At 37.1% G+C, this 24125-nt stretch overlaps 1 protein-coding gene across 3 annotated transcripts in view; it reads right to left on the minus strand.

The window, feature by feature from the left end:
• Dmd (dystrophin) overlaps nt 1-24125 on the minus strand; it is a 2436643-nt gene that overhangs the window by 462797 nt on the left and 1949721 nt on the right. For all 3 annotated transcript variants that reach the window (XM_085838134.1, XM_085838135.1, XM_029473188.1), the window contains exon 56: nt 495-667. In XM_085838134.1, the coding sequence (XP_085694260.1) occupies nt 495-667 (173 nt within the window). The remainder of the gene's footprint in view (nt 1-494; nt 668-24125) is intronic.

Raw genomic sequence — 24125 nt, forward strand, 5'->3', positions numbered from 1 at the left:
TAAGAGATATCAAGTGACAATAAATGGCTATAATCTTCTTAGCTGCACAAATTCTGGAGAGTGTGTCTTTAAATTGTTGGTTATATTGTCCTGCTTTAAAAGAATCTCCTTTGGTTATACATTTAGAGATGCCAAAGAGAAAATTCCATAACAAATATTCACTAATTTTATTGCTTTTTGTATGACACTATGATACACCAAGAGAGAACTCTGAAATCAGGACCTCAGTGCTCCTTTTTAAAATTTACTCTATCATAATATATGTCTCTCCTGTGGTTATAAACAAATCCCATTTTAATCTAAACTGAACCTGCAAGTATCATCTCCATTCCAAGCAAATGAATGATTCATTTATTCTAAATAAAGTAAATCATTTTAAAATGGAATGATTTACATGTGAGATAGTAGCTACCTGTGCTAGAAAAATGAGGAGAATTTTGCCATCTTTATTCACATCTGGATCCCCAACCCTCCCCACCATGATCATTGCCTACCTAATGTTGAGAGACTTTTTCTGAAGTTCACTCCACTTGAAATTCATGTTGTCCAAACGTCTTTGTAACAGGGGTGCTTCATCTGAACCTTCCAGGGATCTCAGGATTTTTTGGCCATTTTCATCAAGATTGTGATAGATATCTGTGTGAGTTTCAATTTCTCCTTGGAGATCCTACCAGAAAGCAATAAAACACATTCAGAATTACCAAACAAAGAGACTTGCTGGGAATGTGAATTTGAAGAACTAAAAAAAAAAATTATTAGTTCAAAAGAAATTCTAGCTTGGCAACTAATAAGAAAATATGTCCTGAATAATGTTTTTGGTGTCCTGCCTTGCCAAGTTATTATAAATTAGAATTAATATACAGATAGCACATTTCACAATTTAAGTTATCTAGCCCATGTATAAAATATTCTGATATACACATATATGCTTTATGAAATAAAATGATGTGGTAAAGTAGATACCAGTGGTAATCATTTCGCTGCAATGAGTCAAGTTATATTTTCAATGAATGTATTAATCTATTATATTGATTGTGCCCATAAGATCATGAAGAAATGCATAAACAATGTTCAACTTTGCCCAATGCCAGCACATTAATGGGACTCAATGAGACAAGAGCATCTTCTTGAAAACGCACAGCAGTTCACCTTGGTACTATGGCATCATAGATATATCAACATCAAACAATGATTACTAAGCATTCCCATTTAAAATACCATCATATTTTCAGACTTGACAGGTAAAGAGTCCATAGGACCTTGGTAATGGTTATGACAAGAGTTATGACATTAAGTTTCATTTGTATAGACACAGATAAAAAAATCATAATACCTTTACATGATATGTCTTCCTGTGCAACATTTTCAGCTTGAACCGGGGACTACAGCACTGATCCTGTTGCATAGCAAACCTAAGAAAACCCAGAAACCGAATGGGCCCTGCTTTAAAAGACTAACTTTGCTTACATTCTGTAAGAATGAGTTTACAGAATGAGTTTAAGAGCACAGCCTGGACAGTCAATAATCATAATCGGTCACTTTGTACTCCCTGCTTTAATAGTAGCCAGGCTTGTGGATGTGGGAGGGACCTCAAAGAATAGAGGCCTGGAATATGCAACTGACAGTTTATATTAAACAGCCAACTTTTCTTATCACTTTGTCATAATAAGGCAGAGACATTATAAATTCATTTTATATATGTGGTTCCCTCCTTGTTTCCAGCAGAACAGTCAAAGCCAAAGGAACATTCCTTAGAGAGCTGCCGGGTACCAGCATTCCATTCTGCCTACACAATGAATGGAGGCTTTGTACATTCTTTTACTTGCTCTTAGAGACTTGTATGCTTCTGTTCAACAAATTTAAAAATTCATTCTGAAGCTCCGACAAATTGGATTGATCTGTGTGACTGAAAAAAAAATTCCTTCCCTCCCCTCTGTCTCTTACTCTTTCTAAAACTGAATTAAATGACTCTGCTAAAATAAGAGGAAAGGTGGCAGCAATAACGTGTTAGTAATCTTGAAGAAGTGGCTCATGTTTCCAGCCACAGTCACTTTAAATGCAGAAGTTTGTGTGCAAGGTAGAAGGACAATGAATGTTGCTTGTCACTATTTTTGGCAGCCAAAGTAGGCCTGATGGACTCTGAATACTGGAAGGGGAATCCAGATGGGATGACCTCAGACACTAAAGGAAGGGAAATAATAAAACAGATGGAAGAGCATCTATCCCTACCCCACAAAACTTGGGGCTTTTTCAAGAGGTTATAGCTGGATTTCAAAATCAGAAAATATAGTAGAAAATTATTCATGAGTTTCCTGCAGCATGGAATTTAATCAGATAGGTATCATTTCCAGGATTTTCTTCTTTTTCTTTCTGTCTCTCTGGGACACTAGGGTACACCACCATCATCATGCCCAACACCCCCCTACACACACACACACACACACACACACACACCACACAGGATTCCACTATGTTATCCAGGTTAGGTTAGGTCTCATGATCTTCCTGATTCAGTGTTTGAAATTTTAGTACATACATGCAGCACCACACCCAGATTTTTGTTTTGTCATTTTTAAGTATATAGGATATACCTAATTTACCATTTCTTTAGAAAAGGAGAAAGGTGAGCTAATTATCTCAATAATTCAGGATAGAAAATCAGATTTAACTTTGAGAGCATTCCCTCACTTGTCTCCCTCATGTTACTTTTATAGTCTTTGTTTGTACACAACCTAACATTTCTTTCCAGAAGATATATTCAGACAAACGAAAATAAATATGGATATATTCAGGAAATGTAGTTGATATTCTCTCTCTGTCTCTCTCTCTTTCTCTCTTTCTTTCTCTTTCTCTCTGTCCCTACATCCCTTCCCTTCCCTTCCCTTCCCTTCCCTTCCCTTCCCTTCCCTTCCCTTCCCTTCCCTTCCCTTCCCTTCCCTTCCCTTCACCTTCACCTTCACCTTCTTCACCTTCTTCACCTTCACCTTCACCTTCTTCACCTTCACCTTCACCTTCTTCACCTTCACCTTCACCTTCACCTTCACCTTCTTCACCTTTCACCTTCACCTTCACCTTCACCTTCACCTTCACCTTCACCTTCACCTTCACCTTCACCTTCACCTTCACCTTCACCTTCACCTTCACCTTCACCTTCACCTTCACCTTCACCTTCACCTTCACCTTCACCTTCACCTTCACCTTCACCTTCACCTTCCCTTCCCTTCCCTTCCCTTCCCTTCCCTTCCCTTCACCTTCACCTTCACCTTCTTCACCTTCTTCACCTTCACCTTCACCTTCTTCACCTTCACCTTCACCTTCTTCACCTTCACCTTCACCTTCACCTTCACCTTCACCTTCACCTTCACCTTCTTCACCTTCCTTCACCTTCACCTTCACCTTCACCTTCACCTTCACCTTCACCTTCACCTTCACCTTCACCTTCACCTTCACCTTCACCTTCACCTTCACCTTCACCTTCACCTTCACCTTCACCTTCACCTTCACCTTCACCTTCTTCACCTTCACCTTCACCTTCACCTTCACCTTCACCTTCACCTTCACCTTCACCTTCACCTTCACCTTCACCTTCACCTTCACCTTCACCTTCACCTTCACCTTCACCTTCACCTTCACCTTCACCTTCACCTTCACCTTCACCTTCACCTTCACCTTCACCTTCACCTTCACCTTCACCTTCACCTTCACCTTCACCTTCCCTTCCCTTCCCTTCCCTTCCCTTCCCTTCCCTTCCCTTCCCTTCCCTTCCCTTCCCTTCCCTTCCCTTCCCTTCCCTTCCCTTCACCTTCCCTTCCCTTCCCTTCCCTTCCCTTCCCTTCACCTTCCCTTCCATTCCCTTCCATTCCCTTCCATTCCCTTCCATTCCCTTCCATTCTCTTCTCTTCTCTCTCTGGAATTGGGGTGATTCTGAAGAAATCACACATGTAAGGGCTCTACAACAGCTGAGATACATCCCCAATCCCAGAAAATAATTTACATTTATACATTCAAACATCCTATTCATATAAATCATCACATATTTGAATTTTTCTACCTTGCCCTGATAGCAAAAACTCAGCCCTAATTTCTAGTGCTTTAAGCTCATGTGCAGCATGAAGTGATCAACAGAAGTGATCAGCACTTTTCTTTACTGAATAAGAGAGGACCTCTGAGGTGCAAATAGAATGCTGATTCATTAATGTGTTAATTTTCTTCCTTTCCAAGAATGGAACGAATTTTCTTCCTTTCCTTTCTACTGAATATAAAAATCTTTGTTGTCTCACTAGCAAAGAAAAGAACACAAAGTGAATAAGCAAGTATTCATCTAAGTACCAATTATTTGTTTAGTCTTGGCATCCTGGGAAAAATAGGAGGAATGCAAGTGACAGTTCTGTCTTTAATTTTAAAATCAAGTGTGTATTTTTCTTTTAATTCATTTACACTACTGACTAAATATTGATGAGGAGTTCTTGCTAAATCTCATATAATAGGATCAAAACTCTTCCTCTTAGAAAGGCACACAGATAAAGTGTTGTGTGGGCACTGGCAGGTAAGTCTTATGTCAGTTTTCTATGTCATGATGGTAGTGTAGCATAACAAATAAAAGAGGTATAGTGAGGCCTTTGTATCTTACAAAGATCTTATGAATCTTCCAACCTGGTCATTGCCTCTTAGCACTGATTCCTAGTGAGCTACAGCTAATTTTTCAATTTGTCATAGATGACAGAAGTTTAAATGTCATGCTTAAAGTCATATATATATACATATATATAAAGTCATATATATATATATATATATATATATATATAGTAAAATTTAAAACTAGGAAATTGATTTAATTTTCTTCATATCTTAGGCCATTTCCAGTAACATACTGAATATTAGGTATGAATACTAGGTGCAATATGCAGTAGCTATTGAAGCTGCATGAAGAAAACTAATGGAGAAAGACAAGAACATTTAAAATAACAATAATTTTTATTTAAAAAACATACAAAACATTTACTAACATAGATCACTTGTTCTGAGTGAAAAATTAAACTCTGACTAGATTTTTCATTTTGAAAGAGGACATACAGTACCACCTATAAAATACTTCTGTTGTCAGAGAAGAAATTCTCCCAGTGATTCATCTTTTTGTTTACAGGACCTTGGGGACAATTAGTTACATCAAGCAATGAGCTAAAACATCAGCATAAGCATAGTTTGCTATATTTCTTTGGGATGGCTTTTGCCAAAAATGTCAAGGTGGAGGACTGAACCTGAAGTAAGTATTGGTAAGGGTCACAGAGCTCTCCTTTCAAGGTTATAATGGAGATTTTCATCATCAACAGGCAGTGTGAGTTGTAGATGAGAAGGAAACACCAATACAGCAGTTCAGCTGGAACATATATCTATTTGCATAAAGCTACCAGGAGATCATTGGTCTTAGGTTCATATTAGACTTAGGAAGCATAGAACAACAGATTGGTAAAGAAAGTCAGTGGGGATTCTTAGTCGGTAATCAATTTTAGTTTTATTTCTGGGCTAACAAGAAAAGCTCACTCAAGTCACAGGCACTACACATGTGCTGTTTTGTTTTTAGTTTTTGTTGCTGTTGTTTGGTTTTCCTCTGTGATTGTATTTCTCCAGGAAGAACAATAGCTAGTAAAGAGTGGACAAATATTTTGTGTATAAACAAGAAGAACAACGTATGTAAGTCTTATTCTACAGTAGGCATGTCTCAAAGAACTGTATATATATATATATATATATATATATATATATATATATATATCTCCAACATATATTCATTTTATATATATATATATATAAGCTTATTTAATCTTTTCAATCCTCTATAGCAAACAATATTACCTTCATTTTCCATGTAAGAGAATGAATTTAAAGTAGTGTGAAAACTGCCCAAGGTCACATAGCTAACAAACAGTGCTGTCAGATTTTGAACCCAGACACTTAGACTTCAGGGTGTGTGCTCTTAACAGCAAGGCTACATTACCTCTGAGATTTTAACTGAGTGGTAATAAAATTTTGTATTAGCAATACTCCAACATATATTCATTATATGTAAAATATATATAACATTGCTGTGAGACAGAGGAAACTACCCTTGTTTTTCAGTACTCAAAGATGATTTCATGATCTTATTCTTCTGAAGAGTGTTAAATAGAAATGAGGCAGTGAATGGAGACACAACAAGAAGGAACATGAAATGGAGAAAATGAGTGCAAATGGAAAAATGATATGTACTTGTGGAAAAAGAAATCTGTAGCTTAAAAATCTCTGTAATTCTGGAGAACATTCATCAGTGTGCACCAAGAAAGCTCAGACAAGATATAAAACCTGATTAGAGGTTACAATGATATTGAGTGGGCACTCTCCTTCAGGTAGGAATTTTAGAAATTCCACATGTCCTTCCTCCCTGAGGGTCTCATCTCTTGTTGCAAATTCCCCTTCTCAGCAACCCAGGAAAAAGTAAAACCAAACACCTAAATAGATATGTTTGTTTCTCTTACTGTTTCCCTTATTAGCACATTTTCTTTCTTTTCCTTTTATTGGATATTTACTTTATTTACATTTCAAATGTTATCCCTTATCCAGGTCCCCCCTTGGGAACCCCCTATGACATACCCTTCTCCCTGCCTTTATGAGGGTGCTCCTATTTTTAAATCACTCAACTTAGACAATAGTACTCATTTAACTGGTTGGTTGCTTTAAATATTGTACTGAGTAATTTTGAAAAAAAAAACCCACTTTATACAGCATATAGAACACACATATTTAATAATTAATAAGAAATATAAAGGTTACAATTACAAGGGGATCCAGATGGAAATCAAGTGATTAGAAAAAGACTTTATGAAGTGATAAGATTTTGTCGGGTCAGAAGAGAGAGACAGAATTGAGAAAACAGAGGGAAGAAGACATTCCAGGTGGGGAGACCAGTGCAGAAAGGGCACCAAGGTGAAACAAGCTTAATTTATGAACAGTGATAATAAATTGCAGTACTTGAATGCAATGGAAAGTGGGTGGTAGTAGAAAGAAAATCGATCAAGTTCCCTAAATTAAAAAGGTAAGAAAACAACCTAGAAAGTGATTGAAGATAAAACTTTACAACAGAAAGTACAAGGACAAGATTATGGAATATTTCAATTATTCTGCATTTTTAACTTTTAGAATGGTCCTTGGTGTTCATAAGCAATAAGGCAATTGTGGAAGACTACTAAAAGTTATGCCATTATTTAAATGGAAGCACCATGAAGAATGAAGATAGCAACAATTACTGCTATACTCTTGTTTTTATTATCATAAACAATAGAAGACTAGACTGTTTTAAATCATGATATTTTCTTATCTATTTATATAGAATTAATTGTCTTTAAAAAGGATTCAGCAAACTAAGTCAGCGACTGTAAAAATAATAGTACTGAGATTCCTTAAGCAACTAAAACACAAAATTGTGGCATAAGGAATCCCATTCCTTGACGGGTATTCAAAGGAAAGAATCAGTATGCTGAAGAGAAATTTGTGTCTCTTTTATTGTGCCCAGTGCAGAAGGAGCTAAGACATGGACACACTGTAAGTCTTCATCATCCAATGAGTGGACAAAGAAAACATGCTAATAGACACAATGAATTTTATTCAGACATAAATGGGATTCAATCTCCTCATTTTCCTGAACATGAATGAGCATGGAAGATACTGAGTGAAATAACATGGGTATAAAATGAGGACTGTTACATAATCTCACTTATACACACAAAAAAAAATTAAAGCAGTTAAAATATAATTGAAAGTAATGGGGCTAGAGAGATGGCTCAGTGGTAAAGAGCACTGACTGCTCTTCTGAAGGTCCTGAGTTCAAATCCCAGCAACCACATAGCATCTCACAACCATCCCTAATGAGATCAGACACTCTCTTCTGATGTGTCTGAAGACAGCTACAGTGTACTTAGATATAATAATAAATAAACCTTTGGGCCTGAACAAGCAGGACTGGAGTGAGTGGGGTCGACAGGAAGGAGCAGAGCTGGAGTGAGCAGAGGTCCTGAATTCAATTTCCAGCAACCATATGATGGCTCATAACCAGCTGTACAGCTACAGTGTACTCATATACATAAAATAAATAAACCATTCTTTTTTTAAAAAAAGAAAGTAATGTAACAGTTATTAGGAGTTAAGTGAGAGGGTCAGATGAGAGAGGGGAGATATTGGGAAAAAAGACACAATTTTCAATGGAAATGTACAATAAGCTTTAGAGATATTTCAAACTGCTGAGTAGATTAGAAGTTTTTACATGAAAATAATAAACAATGAAGGTGATTGAGTTGCTATTCAAAGGTGATATTGCACATTATAAATATATATAATTTTTTATTGTTAATAAAATATATATTAATTCAGTAAATAAATAGCACATTCTAACTTCAAGGTCACTGAGAAATAAGGAAGCAAACAAAGAAACAATAAAAATAAATGGCTATAGTGCTCTAAAAATTTAATTATTGGTACACTGCCCATAATTTTTTTTTCTGATGAAGACTTCAAGTTTAATATTCAGCACTGTGTTTATAAAGGGCAAGACCACAGACCCCATCCTTTGTTTCATCTGGATTTTGTTGCAAAGCAAGGTCAGCAGGCAGTCTACTAAGTTTCTGTAGGAAGTTGCATGTGCAACCAAGGCAGATGACTCCACCTAGGTCATTAAGGCCCATTGTGGCAAGCCCTCAAGGTTTGTTCAGCCTGCTCAAGGCTGGAAAGGGCTTGCTCAAGGATAGGAAGGCCACAATTTCCCCCCTTTTAGTTATTTTTTAAAGATGAGCAGTACCAGAAGTTGGACAGAGGCACAAGATTTATTTGTTTCCCATAATCCCATCTAGGGTATAGAGTGGCCAGGTGACTGCCTATCTCAGGTCAGTGTCTATATTGCTCCTTCTCATCCGTCATGGAGATCAAACATAGCATTGATGTATGTCTCTGTCTTAGGTTGATAGGAGCTCAAGAACACTCTTACCTGTCTCTGACTACTGGCCTTTTTTAGCACACTCTTTCCCATTCATACAAAAGCCATGATGGACGTATGATTATGCAGCCCCTGATGATTTTTGAGAGCAGTTAGTAAGTATATCAATAATTGGAAGAGTAGTAGTGGCTCTTACAACTTACTAGGAGTAAAGAGTAATTGATTTCCATGTGTGTAGAAAATCAGAGACATGGTCCAAAATGAGCTAGAAGCTATACTTATAGGGTAATTTGAGAACAATATGAAATAGCATCTGAGGGAACCATAGTGTCCATAGTGATCTGTGAGAAATAGGCTCATAAAGAGTCCTAGTCGGCCATCAGTGGAAAGAGAGGCCCCTTGGTCTTGCAAACTTTATATGCCCCAGTACAGGAGAATAGCAGGGCCAAGAAGTGGGAGTGAGTGGGTGGGGGAGCAGGGTGGGGGTTATAGGGGACTTTTGGGATAGCATTTGAAATGTAAATGAAGAAAATATCTAATAAAATGTTTAAAAAAAAGAGTGTCTCTCTCTGTGTTAGTAAGTATGTAGTTAATAGTAAAAATGATGGTGTCTCACCAGAGAAAGCCATTAAATATTCAACAAACTTGAAGAAAATTATAACATATGTGAAACATTTTATCCAACATAAGTGTTTTCAAAGGATTTACTATTTTTGAAAAGTTGAACAAAGCAAATAGCAACCACACAAGCTTTCTTTGTCTTGATCATGCTCAACCATTCACTCAAAGTTAGCTCTAAGGAGTGAAGTTTCCAACATTACACACACACATATAGAGTAAGGTTGTGTGTGTGTGTGTGTGTGTGTGAGAGAGAGAGAGAGAGAGAGAGAGAGAGAGAGAGAGAGAGAGAGAGAGAGAGAGAGAGAGAGAGAGAGAGATTGTTCCTAAGGATATTCTGCTGTACTCTTAGATTGATGTCTTGTTCAGTTATCATCATAGAGATTTCCTCTGCCATCAGAAGACAATGCAGAGATCTATAGCCAGACATTATTTAGAGAGAGCTTCTAAATTGAAGGTCTCCATTGAGTCCCTCCCCTCAGGACTCAGGGAATCTAGTGTCAGAGAGGGCAGAAGTATTGTAGGAGTCAGAAGGGATGGAGGGTATCAGGAAAACATTGCCCACTGAATCAAATCAATAGTGCATATGGGCTCATAGAGACTGAAGTGGCAAGCATGGGGCCTGCTAGGGTCTGCAGAAGGTCTTTTGTGTATATGTTGTGGCTGTTATCTTGGTGATTTTGTGGGACTCCTAACAGTGAGAGTATATGTCCTTGACTGGTTTGCTTGCTCTTTGGACTCTCTCTAGCTTTACTGTGAGAACTTTTGACTTGTCTTATTATTTTGTTTTGATAGTTTGCTTTTGTTTTTGTTTAGTTTTGTTTACTTTGTGGTGTTTGGTTGTTGACTGTTGGAGGTCTGCTCTTTTCAGAAGAGGACATGGAAGGGGAATGGATCTGGGTGAGATGGGATGTGGGGCTGGGGCTGAGAGAAGTGGAGAAAGGAAAAACTGTGATTGGGATGTATTGTATGAGAGAAGAAGCTATTTTCAATCTAAGAGAAGAAATGGAGAAAGAAATTTTCACAAAGAAAATAAATAAAGTAAGGCAGAGACCTAGTCTGATTTAGTCTTTAAAGAAAGTACTATATGGAGATTTTAAAAGGAAAAAGATATAAGAGAAAAGAAATCCAATTTTAATCCAGGCCCTCCACTCTAGCCAGAGATAATGCTAGCCTAGACTGATGTGATTACAGAGAGAAGTAGACTGGTGTGAGCTATATTTAGATTTTAGCTTCTGTCACTTATGTTTTAAGAGTATGTGAAAACTTCAAAATATTTCAAAGTCTCTTTTTATATACTTTCTGTAAAGAATGCCAAAAATATCTGGCATCTACTGTTTAGTAAAAATTAGATGATGGTGTTGTGTGGGTAGAACATACAAGTGCCTAACCCAGCGCTTGATCATTCAAATCACATGCCTTTGTTTTCTAATCTTTCCTTCATGACTCCTGCACTGTTAGCAGAGAATATACCTGCAGGCATATGATAAGAGGGAGTGCCAAAGAAGATTGATAGATTAAATCCCATGGGTACAGAGTAGCCACTAGTGGTTCAGGAAATAGCCTGCTAATTATATTTGATCTTATAAAGATAAGATTTCAATATAGTTTCCTGGAAACAAGCATGACAGTAAGAACAATACCGGGCCATGGTTATCAGGACTCCAGTTTTAAGGGTAAATAGTGGCAGAGGGAAAATGGAGATACGGGTCTAGGTGAACCAACCAGGCAGCCATTCTCTCTGAGTACTTAGGAATGATAGCAATACCTGCAGGTACAGCTCAATCTCACATTTTTCTTTCTCATGCTCTACCTTCAGAAGATAGAATTTAGGCAAGAGAGAACCATTCACAAAAGCTTTTTAAAGATAAAATGCTGTTTTAGATTTGATTTATCTGGGAATAAGGAAAGCCTTGTGTATGCTGTGCTTGAAACCCAGAAACAGCAGCACCCTACCCCACCACCTACCACCACAATGCCAAAATAATCAGAGTAACAAATTTTCAACAACTGTAACAGGGCACTGAAAGCAATGGTGCATGTAGCCTTGAGTGATTCTCATATAATATATACTGCATTAGGCATTCTTAAAATATATGGATGAGAGTTCTAGAGGCCACTATCTCTTGAAGAAGGGTGGGCAGAGCAACCCTGATTCAGATACTCTTAAAATCTGATGCCATGGATACAGTGAAGAATTAATGGTGATATCAATTTGGTTCACACTGCTGATGATGATTGATAAAAGCAAATGTAAAGCTAGTTTTTTTCATTTTGTTAACACTACCTAAAATCCACCTAAAAGACTTATATTCTGCTGCAGCATTATTGTATATATTGTTTATAGTGTTTCAGTGCTTACAATTGGTTAAGCATTTTCTAAACAAGGAATCTTGTAGAATTTCATTGCCTGAAGTAGTCTTAAAGGCTTCTACACATAAACACTAGACATCACAGTTAAATAATAAAAAACAAAAACAAAACCAAAAAACTGTATAAGGAAAGCCTACAGTGGTGAAGGCGCTTTTAGTTTTCTGCTATGCTTTATGGGTAGGAATCAGACTTAGAGACAATAACTATCCTTATCTAAGAGGAACCAGCTAGGTCTTTCCACCAGTGAGACATATTTATTGTTGCAGAGCCATAGATAGTAGTGGAAGTAAGGTTTATGGGTGAACAAAACAGGGAATGCTTGACATCTTAACAAGAATACCAATCCTATAAGTAAATTTTCTTAAGGACAGTTTTTTTTTTTAATTTTGTGTGTATATGTCTTTGGCCTGCATGCATGCATGTGCATCATGTGCAGGCAGTGATCATCATGGAGGCCAGAAGAGGACATTGGATTTCCTGGAACTGGATTTACAGATAGCTATAAGTCATTGTATGAATGCTGGAACCTAATTTGGATTCTCTGGAAAAGTAGTCAGTGCTTTTAACCACTGAGCCATTTCTCCAGCTCTTACCTGCCAACTGAGGAAATCAAAATTTAGGGATATTAAATAACTCCTCTCAATTCCATAGATGCTATCTGGCAGAGGCAAGTTCAGAGCACATGACTATCTGCTTTTATGTTTTCACCAACCTCCAATTATTTCTCTATTTGTCAAATGTAATCAAGCAACTTTTGATTTGATTTCATGTAGCATAGCAACATAATTTAAGAATTAAGGTACTTATCAGATATTCAGTTTGAGAAATTTACTAGGATGCTCTGAGAACAACCAACAGCAACTGAAATATTGTCTCAATTGGAATGGTCAGTCACATGTTTGGCAGTTTGTCAGTGCTAATACTATAACTTTTATTTGAGATCCTGAGGATTAAACAAGGGGCCTCATGCATGCTAAGCAAGTGTTGTGCCACTGAGCTATGTTTCCAGATCTTTGCTACATTTCAGTGTTTGTAGATTAACAGAATACATGTCTATTCCTAGAAGAGTCAACTATATTCTCAAACCAATACACATTTGGTTATAGTGAGCTGTGTCATTTATTTACATTATGTATAGAGTTACAAGTTGGAAAAGATTATTTATAGAATCTTTGTCATTAAGCTATTTATTCCTTTAGAGAATCATTTCAGATTGTGTTTGAACATTAGAAGAAAGCAATAAGTTGATGTCAAGCCTCATCTGAAAAGTAATAAGTAAGAAGAAGGCAAGAACATATGGCAAAGTACCACAATTTTTTTTTAATACAGAAGAAATTATAACAGTCCTGTAACTAAGCTCCTTTGGCTTGTTTTAATCATTAAGAGCATAAATACAAAAACAAAATAAAATAGCAGCAACAACAACAAACCTTAATCCCATCTCTATTTCTAGGAAAAGAATTCTTTCCAATATCTTGCATAAGAGAACAATCCTACTCTAAGGTAAATGTTTAGATATTATCTTAGTTAAGGTTACATTTGCTAGGATAAAACACCATGACCAAAAGTAACTTTGGTGAAAAGGGTTTATTTAATTCACAGTTCTATTCAAGAGTTCATTTTCATTAGCAGTTAGAGCAGGGCAGGAGGAGCTGATGCAGAGGCCATAGAGGAGTGCAGCTTAATGGCTTGTTCCTAATGGCTTGCTCAGCCTATTTTCTTGTAAAACCCAGGACCACCAGCCCAGGTCTGTCCTTGCTCACAATGAGCTTGGCCCTTCCACATCATTAACTAATTTAAAAATGCCCTACAAACTTCCCTACAGCCAGATATTATGGGCAGTTTCTCAATTGAGGGTCCCTCTTCTGTGATAACCCTGGCTTGTGTCACATAGATATAAAATTAGCTAGCACAATGAACAATATAAGCATCACCTCTCTGTTAAGTCACAGGGTACCTTACAAAATAATCATAAACTTACATTATACAACTCTCTATTCACTAATGGGTATTCTACAGCCTTTTACTTAAAGCTAGTAACTTTAAAATCATCTCTAGGTGTTTATGAGTCTTCAGTGCTAAAGAGGGTTCTAGTTCCATGATGTTAACTGTTGACATAAGTTCTGTTGACATAATTGGGTCTAATTTCCTGGTGTTCTTTGGTGAGTTAATTTCTGTTTACTACCAACTATAGCAAATTTTTTTCTTCTGGAGAATATGACTCCTTTTTAGGTCTAGCCAATGTCTTTGGTTTTCTCTCAGAACCAAGTGGTGATGAGGAAGAAACAAAATGACTGTTTTCAATTTCAAGGAGAAGGAGGAAGATGGGAAAAACACAGAAACATCATAAAGGTATATGGCATGGGCATATTTGCTGATGAACACATGTAAATGAGAAAAAGACAAAGTACTGAGAGATATTTCTTCATTCCTAGGACCTACAGTGCAGAGAAGTGCAGAGAAGAAATCCACTCATAGGCAAAACATCTAGGCTAATACAAAATACTCTATAGCTACTTAGATCACCATGTTGAAGCTGGTAGAGGGCATAAGATGATGCTCTTTTGCCTAATCGTCCTTGAGAGACAAAGGTTTGGTTAGTCTTTCCATGCCAGCAAGATAAATTATGTAAGCTTCAATAAGGAAATAGAATATTCACATCTGGCTTTAACAGGTTAAGTTATATTTCAAGAATTTTTAAATGGGCACTACATTACAATACTTATTTAATTATAGTAAAAGTGTGTCTCATAGTCCTCTGAGAAAAGAGAAATGATATTGCACATCATCATTGTCACTAACCTTGAGTAGAAATGAAGAAGCCTGGTGGTGATAAGAAAAGACACATGATAACTAGGTCATGCTCATAGTGTTTTACTACAGATAGATGTTTTGTTTCCATTCTTCTTAGACATGAGTGGAAAGTAGAAAAAAATTGAGATGTCACAAATAACTCTAGTGTGATACGATTTTAAGTTTAACAGAAGTAAGAGGACAAACAAGAGAATGAGAAATTGTCACCAATAATATATAATTATTACTGTTACTTGGATAGAAAGCCTGAAAAATCATTCTTTCTGACAAGTATTTAGAATTTTGCATCATTCAGTCAGTGACTTTCTCATCTACTTCTTTTTGGAAACTAAAAGACAACTCTGACTAAATGTACTCTTAAAAGTCACCGGATTTAATGTATTTTAATGGGCGTATTCTACAAGTCTTAAGCAAATAAAGAAACCAAATAATATGTGGTTATATTAAAGTAGAACATACTCCCATAGAAAGTGAGACCAATTACTCTTTACCACAAGATTGCTGATGCCACAACACAAGTCAGAATGTTTGAGTGTGTCCAGAAGAAGGGATTAGATTCTGACCAGAGGAGAAATAGGGAATGAAATTAAAAAAAAAAAGCATGAACAAAGTTGAAGATAAGGTGGGAAAGGATTAGATAAGGATACATCAAAGCTGAATAACTCTGTGTGACTAGAAAAGAGATTTACGGGTGATAAAGTATAGATAATATGAGGCAGCAAAATATAAAACATTTCTATGTATACAAATATATATATATATGTATATATTGAAACAGTTCTATGTACATAAATGTATATGTATTAAATATATATGTATTTGTACATATATGTGTATATTAAAACAGATATAGATAGATAGATAGATAGATAGATAGATAGATAGATAGATGTGTCTAGGCTGTGTGGGAGTATATGCAATAGATAGATGTGTCTAGGCTGTGTGGGAGTATATGCAAACTGTCTTTAGACTTTATGAAGATGCTTAATATATTCAATAATTATCTTTTGGTAACAGTATCTTATGGTTAGTAAAATAGTATATTAAGAGTAAGGACAATGGACCTAGGGGAGGAGAGAATAAATATAATAATAGTCTAAACAAGAGAAGATAATAGTTTAAACTAAGGCAGTAGGTATAGGATAGCAAAAAAGTATATTTTTAAGAGCCTATAAGTATGACTTAGAGTATACAATGATAATGTTCAAGGAGGTACAATGTGTTTCTGTCTTAGATAAAAAATATAATTTTTGATGCTGACTTGTGATTAAATTGCTATCCATGCTAGGGGAGATGAGTAGTTTAAAATAGGATTTTGAAGATTGAGTGAAGTTAGAATGGTGATATTATTCTAGAACTCAGGCATTTTCTTCTCATAGGCATGGTTTCTTGGATTAATGTATTAAATAGGCACTCAATATGAAGTTTGGATGTCTATGTTCTCTCCCTTTCTCTCCATGTGTCATTAATTTGTACTTGTATACATGAGACTGGTTCATATATACTATACATGACATAGTGCTGCCAAACTTGAGTGAGATTGAGGGAATTATTAAATCAACCCCTAATGACATTTCATTATAGCATAGATTAAGGCTTCACACAATCATCACCAGAGAAGCTTCTGTTTGTAATAGATGATTAAACAGAAACCTAAAACTGGCCAAGGTACAGAATAACAGATTTCAAAATATTCCACTCAAAATAGAATGTGTATACCCCACTACCTCCTTCAAAGACTCAAGGCTCATTGCAGAAAAGGAAGCAGAAAGAATGTAGGTAGTGGTAGATGACTACAAGAGAACCATATCTTCTGGACCCAGTAGGGCAGCGGTATATATGAAATTCACAGTGATTATGATACCAGGCAAAAATCTGTGTGAGCTGAAATCAGACAAAATTCCAGATCTGAGAGGTGAGTTGGGCACAAGGTTCCACTCTTAGCCAAGGAGCTATTGGAAATAATTTGCTGCAGGAGAGAAAGAGTCAGTTTTCTATAAGAGTGCAGACCTTGATAGGACAACTAGGCTCTAGAATCCCAGAATATTTGAACAACCCAAATTGGCCTTTATGGAAAATAAAGTAGAGTGGGATGGGAGGGGTAGGTTTGGGAAGAGTTGAGGGGGATGAATATAATAAAAACATATTGTATGAAGTTCTAAAATATCTAATGAAAATGAACATACTAGCCAGTGTATTCCAACTGCAGAGTTTGTGATACTGTAGGATAAACTCAGAGTTTAACAATGTGTGTATCTCATTGGTGGTTTTAAGACCATTCCTTAAATTTAGTGGTCATCTAAGACAGTTTTTAATAATTTGGGGTTTATGAGTTGTTTAGTGAAAGTTATTGGTTTTTATTCCTGAGATATCTATACAAGTAGTAAAAATGTAAACTATAACCCATTATTTCATGAAATTCCAGGAAGTACTAGGAAGCAATAGCATAGTAGTCTACGGAAACCTACAATCACTTCTACCTTCTAGAAATCCAAGGAACTAATAAAGCAATATATCCCTCAAGTACCAGCTTAATAGAATACTCCAAGGAAGAATCACACCTTGGAAAATGTGACAAAAGTATGCTTTTGCTTATTTGTATATCTGAAATTACAGTCATGCTAATTACCAAATAACTAGATTTGAAGAAGTGGGCATCGTAAGTGACAGGTCATTGATGTTTCAAAGAAATTGCTGACACTAATCATGTTCAAATAACTTGGCTGTTTTTCACTTTGCCATGCTAGATGCTTGAGGAAAGAAAAGGAAAGGGTGGATAACTACTGAGAGAAATGGTATGTTCATCCAGGGGTCTGTCTATGAAAGGACACAGCAGTTTGAACCTCAGGGATAGTACAGCTAGGGTCTTTGCTCTGATAGCCCAGCGAAAGATTTCAAGATCAAAAGTGCAAGATAATTAAGAAGATGCTTAAAGAAAAACTTGAAACCAGCTGTGCTCCACAAAGAGGAGAGTCAATCATCCTTGCATAGAAGAGAACATTTTGCTTTTACCCTAGGAATCCTCCTTACATTGCTCATATAGCCCAGCAGTAGAGATATTTTTAAATAACCCCGAAAGAAGACAGAGGTGTTATTTCATGGCAAACCAAACTTTCACTTAAAAGACCTCAGGCCTGCTTTACATGCATTCATGGAGTCAGAAACTGGAGTCTGGTATTGTATTATTAATTTTGGCAACTATAAAGTCAAATGATGACACTGAGGCTAGGAAGGGAAAGGATTGATGGGATAGAAATCAAAAGCTTCTTTTCTCTTATCAAAGCCCCACTCAGTCTAGTACAGTCATTCTCAACCCCTTTAGGGTTCACATATCAGATATTTATACTATGATCCATAACATTAGGAAAAATCATAGTTATGAAATACTAAGGAAAATAATTTATAGTCGGGGATCCCAACAACATGAGAAACTGTATAAAAGGACCATATGCTCTACTGCACCAATGAAATTATTTGTGTTGTTATTGCATAAGCGACATTGTCTAAAGCTACAAAAAATTGTTTGATGATAATATTTCATCTTCATTCCCTTCAATTTTCACAGCAAAATTGTATGAGGTCTCATTCTGGGCACATTTACAGCAATTTTCATAATGATTTTTAAAAGCCACAAATGAGATTAAAAATGTAATTAAATGGCATTTGATGTAGTAAGGGAGTTGTGTTGACCATACATCACATGCCAAAGATCCCTCTCCCACTCAGCTAGCCTATGGCATGACCCCAATTTCACTTTGCTAAGATTGCATGCCCCTGTTTCATGCTAACAGCTTGATTAGGAAAAAAAAAATAAAAGAAGATGAAATAGCCTCTCTATCGTGGGAAGTTCATACATCTGTATTAGACTAGGACATCCTTCTTCTTTTCCTTTAACTCTCTTAGACTTCTGAAGCTACAAGAAACTCCTTGAGCACGCAAGTGCATGCTCATACACTGACAGCCAAAAGCTGAAAGGATCTGCTTGTACTGAGAAGCCCAGCTCTGTAAATCCTAGGGCCTATTCACAGGGTTTTAAGTGTGATTGCTAAGAAAGTGGAAACTACAGGTTAAAGCTCTCTGAATAGATGGATGCTTACTTCTGGAAGACTGCACGGTACCTGAGAAAGCAAGAAAATATTCCTTGGGCAGTCAGTTTTTGAAAGTCTCAAAGTAACTAAGTCTATGCTTCACTAAAAAAATCAATATAAGATTTTTAGCTCGGGAATATAACAAGCCCCCAAATGTTCTGCCTACCCAGACCCTCTGTTACTGTGCTCACCATGTGAAGTTAACTAATTTTTCATTTGGTGGTCAGTTTAAATATTGATTCCAAGTTAGTTATGTGCTATGAAAGGGCAACTACACATTTCAGAGCACAGGGAAAATCAAATCCTTTGAAGATCAGAATAATTTAGATTACAGATTAATAGCAGAAGTGTTTACAAGAGAACATGGAAGTGTTAAATGGTGTGTGCATCCCTGTTTCCTTTCAATGACATAACAGTATTTATATAGAAATATGTATATATTTTATGAATTATAGAAAGCATTGGAAAAGAGACTTTTACTTTTCTGCCTAAATGACATCTTTCATGTAGTATAACAATTAGTGTCTGGAATCAAATTAGTTCCTTGTGCTGTTGAGAGATACAAACAATCCCATACTTTAAAACATTATTAAATGTTTGAAATCAAACTGTAATTAATAAAAGCATTTGATTTCATTTACTGATGCTGAAAAATTCTTTGTAAGGAGCTATTTTGCCTTTTGAGTACAAAACACTTTTTGAGAAGCAGATGTAAGGACACAGAAAAAAAAAAAAAACATGTATACTGTCGGAGAGAAAATGAACCTGTCGTACCTCTGAAATAAAAGTAATTTAGAAATCTGCTGCATTCTAAAGAACCCCGCAAGTTGATCTGTAAAGTTCATGTCACTTGTCGAAGGTGCAGCACTAGCTTCAATTTGCTGTTAGAGCAAACAGTTCAGGGAAAGTTGATTTCACTGTAACAACCCTCTTTTAGCCAAATATCATTGATTCTTTGATGAGATTTTCAACCAAGGCAACTGTGACTTCCCACTTACTACAAGAGAGAAAGGGGTTGAAAAGACAACAGCATTTATCTCAGGAGGACTGTCTGCTTGCACTCTGGGAGACAATCAAGCTTCTATTGCTTGACGTAACCCCATGGAAAGCTCTTAGTTTCCTTGGTTCCATCAATTTCCCATTGTTTCCAATTGCTGCTGATTCCTGTTACAATCAGTAGCTTAGGAGCTTCAATAGCCTAACTTGCTTTAGATGCAAAAGAGAAATTTCAAGGAAAAAAAAAATGGGAACAAAAAGTATTCCTGTATTTCTGAACAGAGGAGTTATATAAGCTTTCATGGTGATTTTTTGCATTATTTGTGACTCCTTGTTTGTTTGTCTACTGAGGCTACCTATTTCTCATGACAAAATAGCATGGCACAGATCCAGCATTTGTTCTTTTGACATCTCTGCTCATTAAAGAAATATGCACAATTGTAAAACTTAAAAGTTTTCTCACTTAAAAGTTGTTTGCCTCTGTAGTTCTTTTAGACAGGGACAATTATGGGTCAGACTGTGGGTTGGCAACCCCATCGACCTACTTGGTGCTCTGTATTCCCACTGGGGGTGGAGTCTACAAGTTCCCTCTCCCCACTTTTGGGCATTTTATCTAAGGTCTCTCCCTCTGAGTCCCCAGAGTCTCTCACCTCTCTGATCTCTGAGACATTCTACAGGGTCACCCCACCTCCTTCCTCCTGAGGTTAACTGTTTCCATTCTTCACTTAAGACTTGACTCCTGATTCTACCTATCCCCCTTCATAAAATGGAGAAGAGATTGAGGCAAAGGAGATCCAGTGACTGGCCCAAATTGGGATCCAGCTCAAGGGGAGGCTCCAAGGCCTGTCATTATTACTGATGCTATGGTGTACTTACAGATAGGAGCCTATCATGGCTGCCCTTGGAGAGGCCCAACAAACAGCTAAAAGAGTCAGATGCAGATACTTACACCCAACCAATGGTCAGAAGCTGGGGGTCCCTGTGATTGAATTAGGGGAAAGTTGGAAGAAGCTGAGGAGGAGGGCAACCCTACAGGAAGACCAGTAGTCTCAATTGATCCGGTTCCCTGAGATCTCTCAGACACTGCACCACCAATCAGGCAGCATGCCTTGCTGATATAAGGACTCTGACACATATACAGCAGAGGACTGCCTGGCCTGGCCTCAGTGAGAGAAGATGTGCCTAAGCCTGGAGAGATTTGATGAGTGGGGAGGTCTGGTAGAGTGGGGGGTGGGGTGGGAACATCCTCTTGGAGACAGGGGAGGAGCAATAGATGAGGAACTGTTGGACGGTTGACCAGGAGGATATAACGACTGGACTGTAAGATGATAATAATAATAATAATAATAATAATAATAATAATAATAATAATACAAAACTGTTGTTTGCATGAGAACTTCTCAGAACTCAGATTTGAACTTTTATCCAACCAATTTTCATATCCATGTTTCAGACTAGCACATATTTATAGATATTTGGCTTAAGTGCAAATTGTCTATGCCATCGCATCCTGTTACCGTGTGTTAAGTAATTTAGAATGCACACATCTTTTATGATACAATGGGGAGAAGAAAGAAGTAAAGGAAATGTTTTTCTATTTAACTTCTGTATTTGTCCCATGCAAAAGAGTATGGCAAAGGAGCTTGAAATGGCCAAGTGCCCAACTCTTTTCTTTTCCTGGTGCTAGACTTTTCAATACCTTAAAGTTCTCCATGTTCTATTCATCTCTATCTTCCCTGTTGAAAAATCTCTTCTCAGAGTATAGCCTGACCCTTTTACTTTGGGAAAGATTTTTGTATTAAAAAGTGGAAGTTGATTTAAATAAAGTGAAACACAGATTGGCAAGTTTCTTGACAATTTGTGGCTGTTTAACAATGCAAAATGGAAATATTCAGGTGGTACCAAGCTTTTGGGAAGAAAGACTTCAGCATCCTTGGGAATACTACCTTGGCTTATACTATGGATTAGCTCACCAAAACTTGCTCATCCTCCTTGTAGTTGTACTGAACGTGGTTGGTGGCTCAGTGTCTGAGAGAAGTCAGAAATTATAAACCATTTGATAGACTCCTATGCTGTTTGTGTTCTAGTTTTGAATAGGTCACACTAATTTAGGGTTGTCGGATAAAATATAACATGTCCAATTCATTCCAAACTTGAGGTTAGTATTACTTCTTTGTATACAGTATCATAGTCTGGATTAATTTAAGAATTAAGAAATTTTCATTTTTAAAGTTTTTATTGGATGTTTTCTTTATATACATTTCAAATATTTTCCCCTTCCCGGTTCCTCTCCCCCCGCCAAAACCCTCTATCCTATTGCCCCTCTCCCTGATTCTATGAGGATGTTTCCCCATCCACCAGCTCCTGCCTCCCCACCCTCAAATTTCCCTACACTGGGGTATCCAACCTTCACAGGATGAAGGGCCTCTCCTCCTACTGATGCCCAACAAGGCCATTCTCTGCTATATATGTGGCTGGAGCCATGGGTCCCTCCATATGTACTTCTTGGTTGGTGTTTTAGTCCCCGGGAACTCTGGGGGGTCTGATTGGTTGACATTGTTGTTCTTCCTATGGGGTTGCAAACCCCTTCAGCTCCTTCAGTCCTTTCTCTAACTTCTCCATTGGGGACCCTGTGCTCAGTCTAATGGTTCGCTTTGAGCATCCACCTCAGTATTTATCAGGCTCTGACAGAGTCTCTCAGGAGACAGCTATATCAGCATGCACTTCTTGACATCCACAATAGTGTCTGGGTTTGGTGACTGTATATGGGATGTCATTTCTTAAATTTGGTAACTTTGAACTAAATAGATATACCCATGAGAGATTAGGAAGTTGGAAATGGGAACCCATCAATGATCCCGCCTCTTTTGGCTGTCCCTGTTGGTTCGTTTATCACAGAAAGAGGAGATGTTTTCACATCAGCATTCCAAAGCCCATTTCCTACCTCCCTTGTTAGAAGATGGTAGTGCCTAGTAGACATTATACAAGGGGTAGCTTATACATTTTACATTTTTTATTCCTAATAAAAAATTATACACTATGATCTTGAACTCAGTGCTTCAGTGGTCCATGAAAAATAAAGGTTTCCTATTGGATCTGTTCAATATGTTGTTAGAAATTTATGTTGCAAGATAAGTCTGAAAACTTGCTCCTTTAGCCTTTCCAGTGGATTGGCATGCATCCAATAATTCCCTATGTTAAATCCTTCTCTGATTAATGGACCCTTGAGTACTTTTACTTTTCTGCACTGACCATTGCCTGCTGTATCTACCATCCAAGTGAGTTCCCATATTGGCTTCTATTACTTATATTCTTTTTATCACTTTAGGAATCTACAAAAATAAAAAAGTTTCTATGGGTTTATCAACAGAGTTTTTCATCACAGAGATAAGATTTTTCAAGAATGCTTGTTAGGAAGTGAAGAACACAAATGGACTAGTTCTTAAGGCCATATATCTTGTCATGAGTACAATTTAACAGATGCTTTTTAATACAACAACATATTGAATCACCCCAACATGATATCAGTCCCTGAGAGGGCTGGAGCAAAAAGTCCTTTCAGGACATAAACAAGAATATTTGTTCTTTTTTTTTTTTTAAAGATTTATTTATTTATTATATGTAAGTACACTGTAGCTGTCTTCAGACACACCAGAAGAGGGAGTCAGATCTCATTACAGATGGTTGTGAGCCACCATGTGGTTGCTGGGATTTGAACTCTGGACCTTCGGAAGAACAGTCGGGTGCTCTTACCCACTGAGCCATCTCACCAGCCCCCGAATATTTGTTCTTAATATTAGTGTTTACCTGTATAGGATCAAGCTAGTCAAAATTCCTAGTATGGAATGGGGAGGGGCTCATGAGCTCCCACCCTCAGCTGATGAGCTGTGGTCAGCTGATAGCAGCCAGTGGAGGGAGAGTTAGTTTCTTTTAAGCATATAGCCTTTGTAGGTTGACCATACTCCAGTGGATGGCACCACTTCCATGAGCACATGGACAGCAGTATTTAGATTTAGTAGGTTATTAAGAAAAGAAGATTGTAAATTGTTGAAGGATAAGGGTACATCTGGGATGGATTATGGTAGAATTGGTGGTGGTTCTGATAAAATTACATTATATACACGCATAAGATTATCAAAGACCTCATTAAATGCCATATTATAAACAGTGCATTTACCAAAAAGATACATGATATTTGGTAGAAAAACTAATGGGAGATAGAGTAGAAATTGGAGTGGAAAGGGAGGGTGGAATGTATGTATGAAATACTAAAACAA

This window comes from Mus caroli, unplaced genomic scaffold (assembly GCF_978045245.1).
Source record: "Mus caroli unplaced genomic scaffold, Mus_caroli_1 scaffold_5, whole genome shotgun sequence".
NCBI lineage: Eukaryota > Metazoa > Chordata > Mammalia > Rodentia > Muridae > Mus > Mus caroli.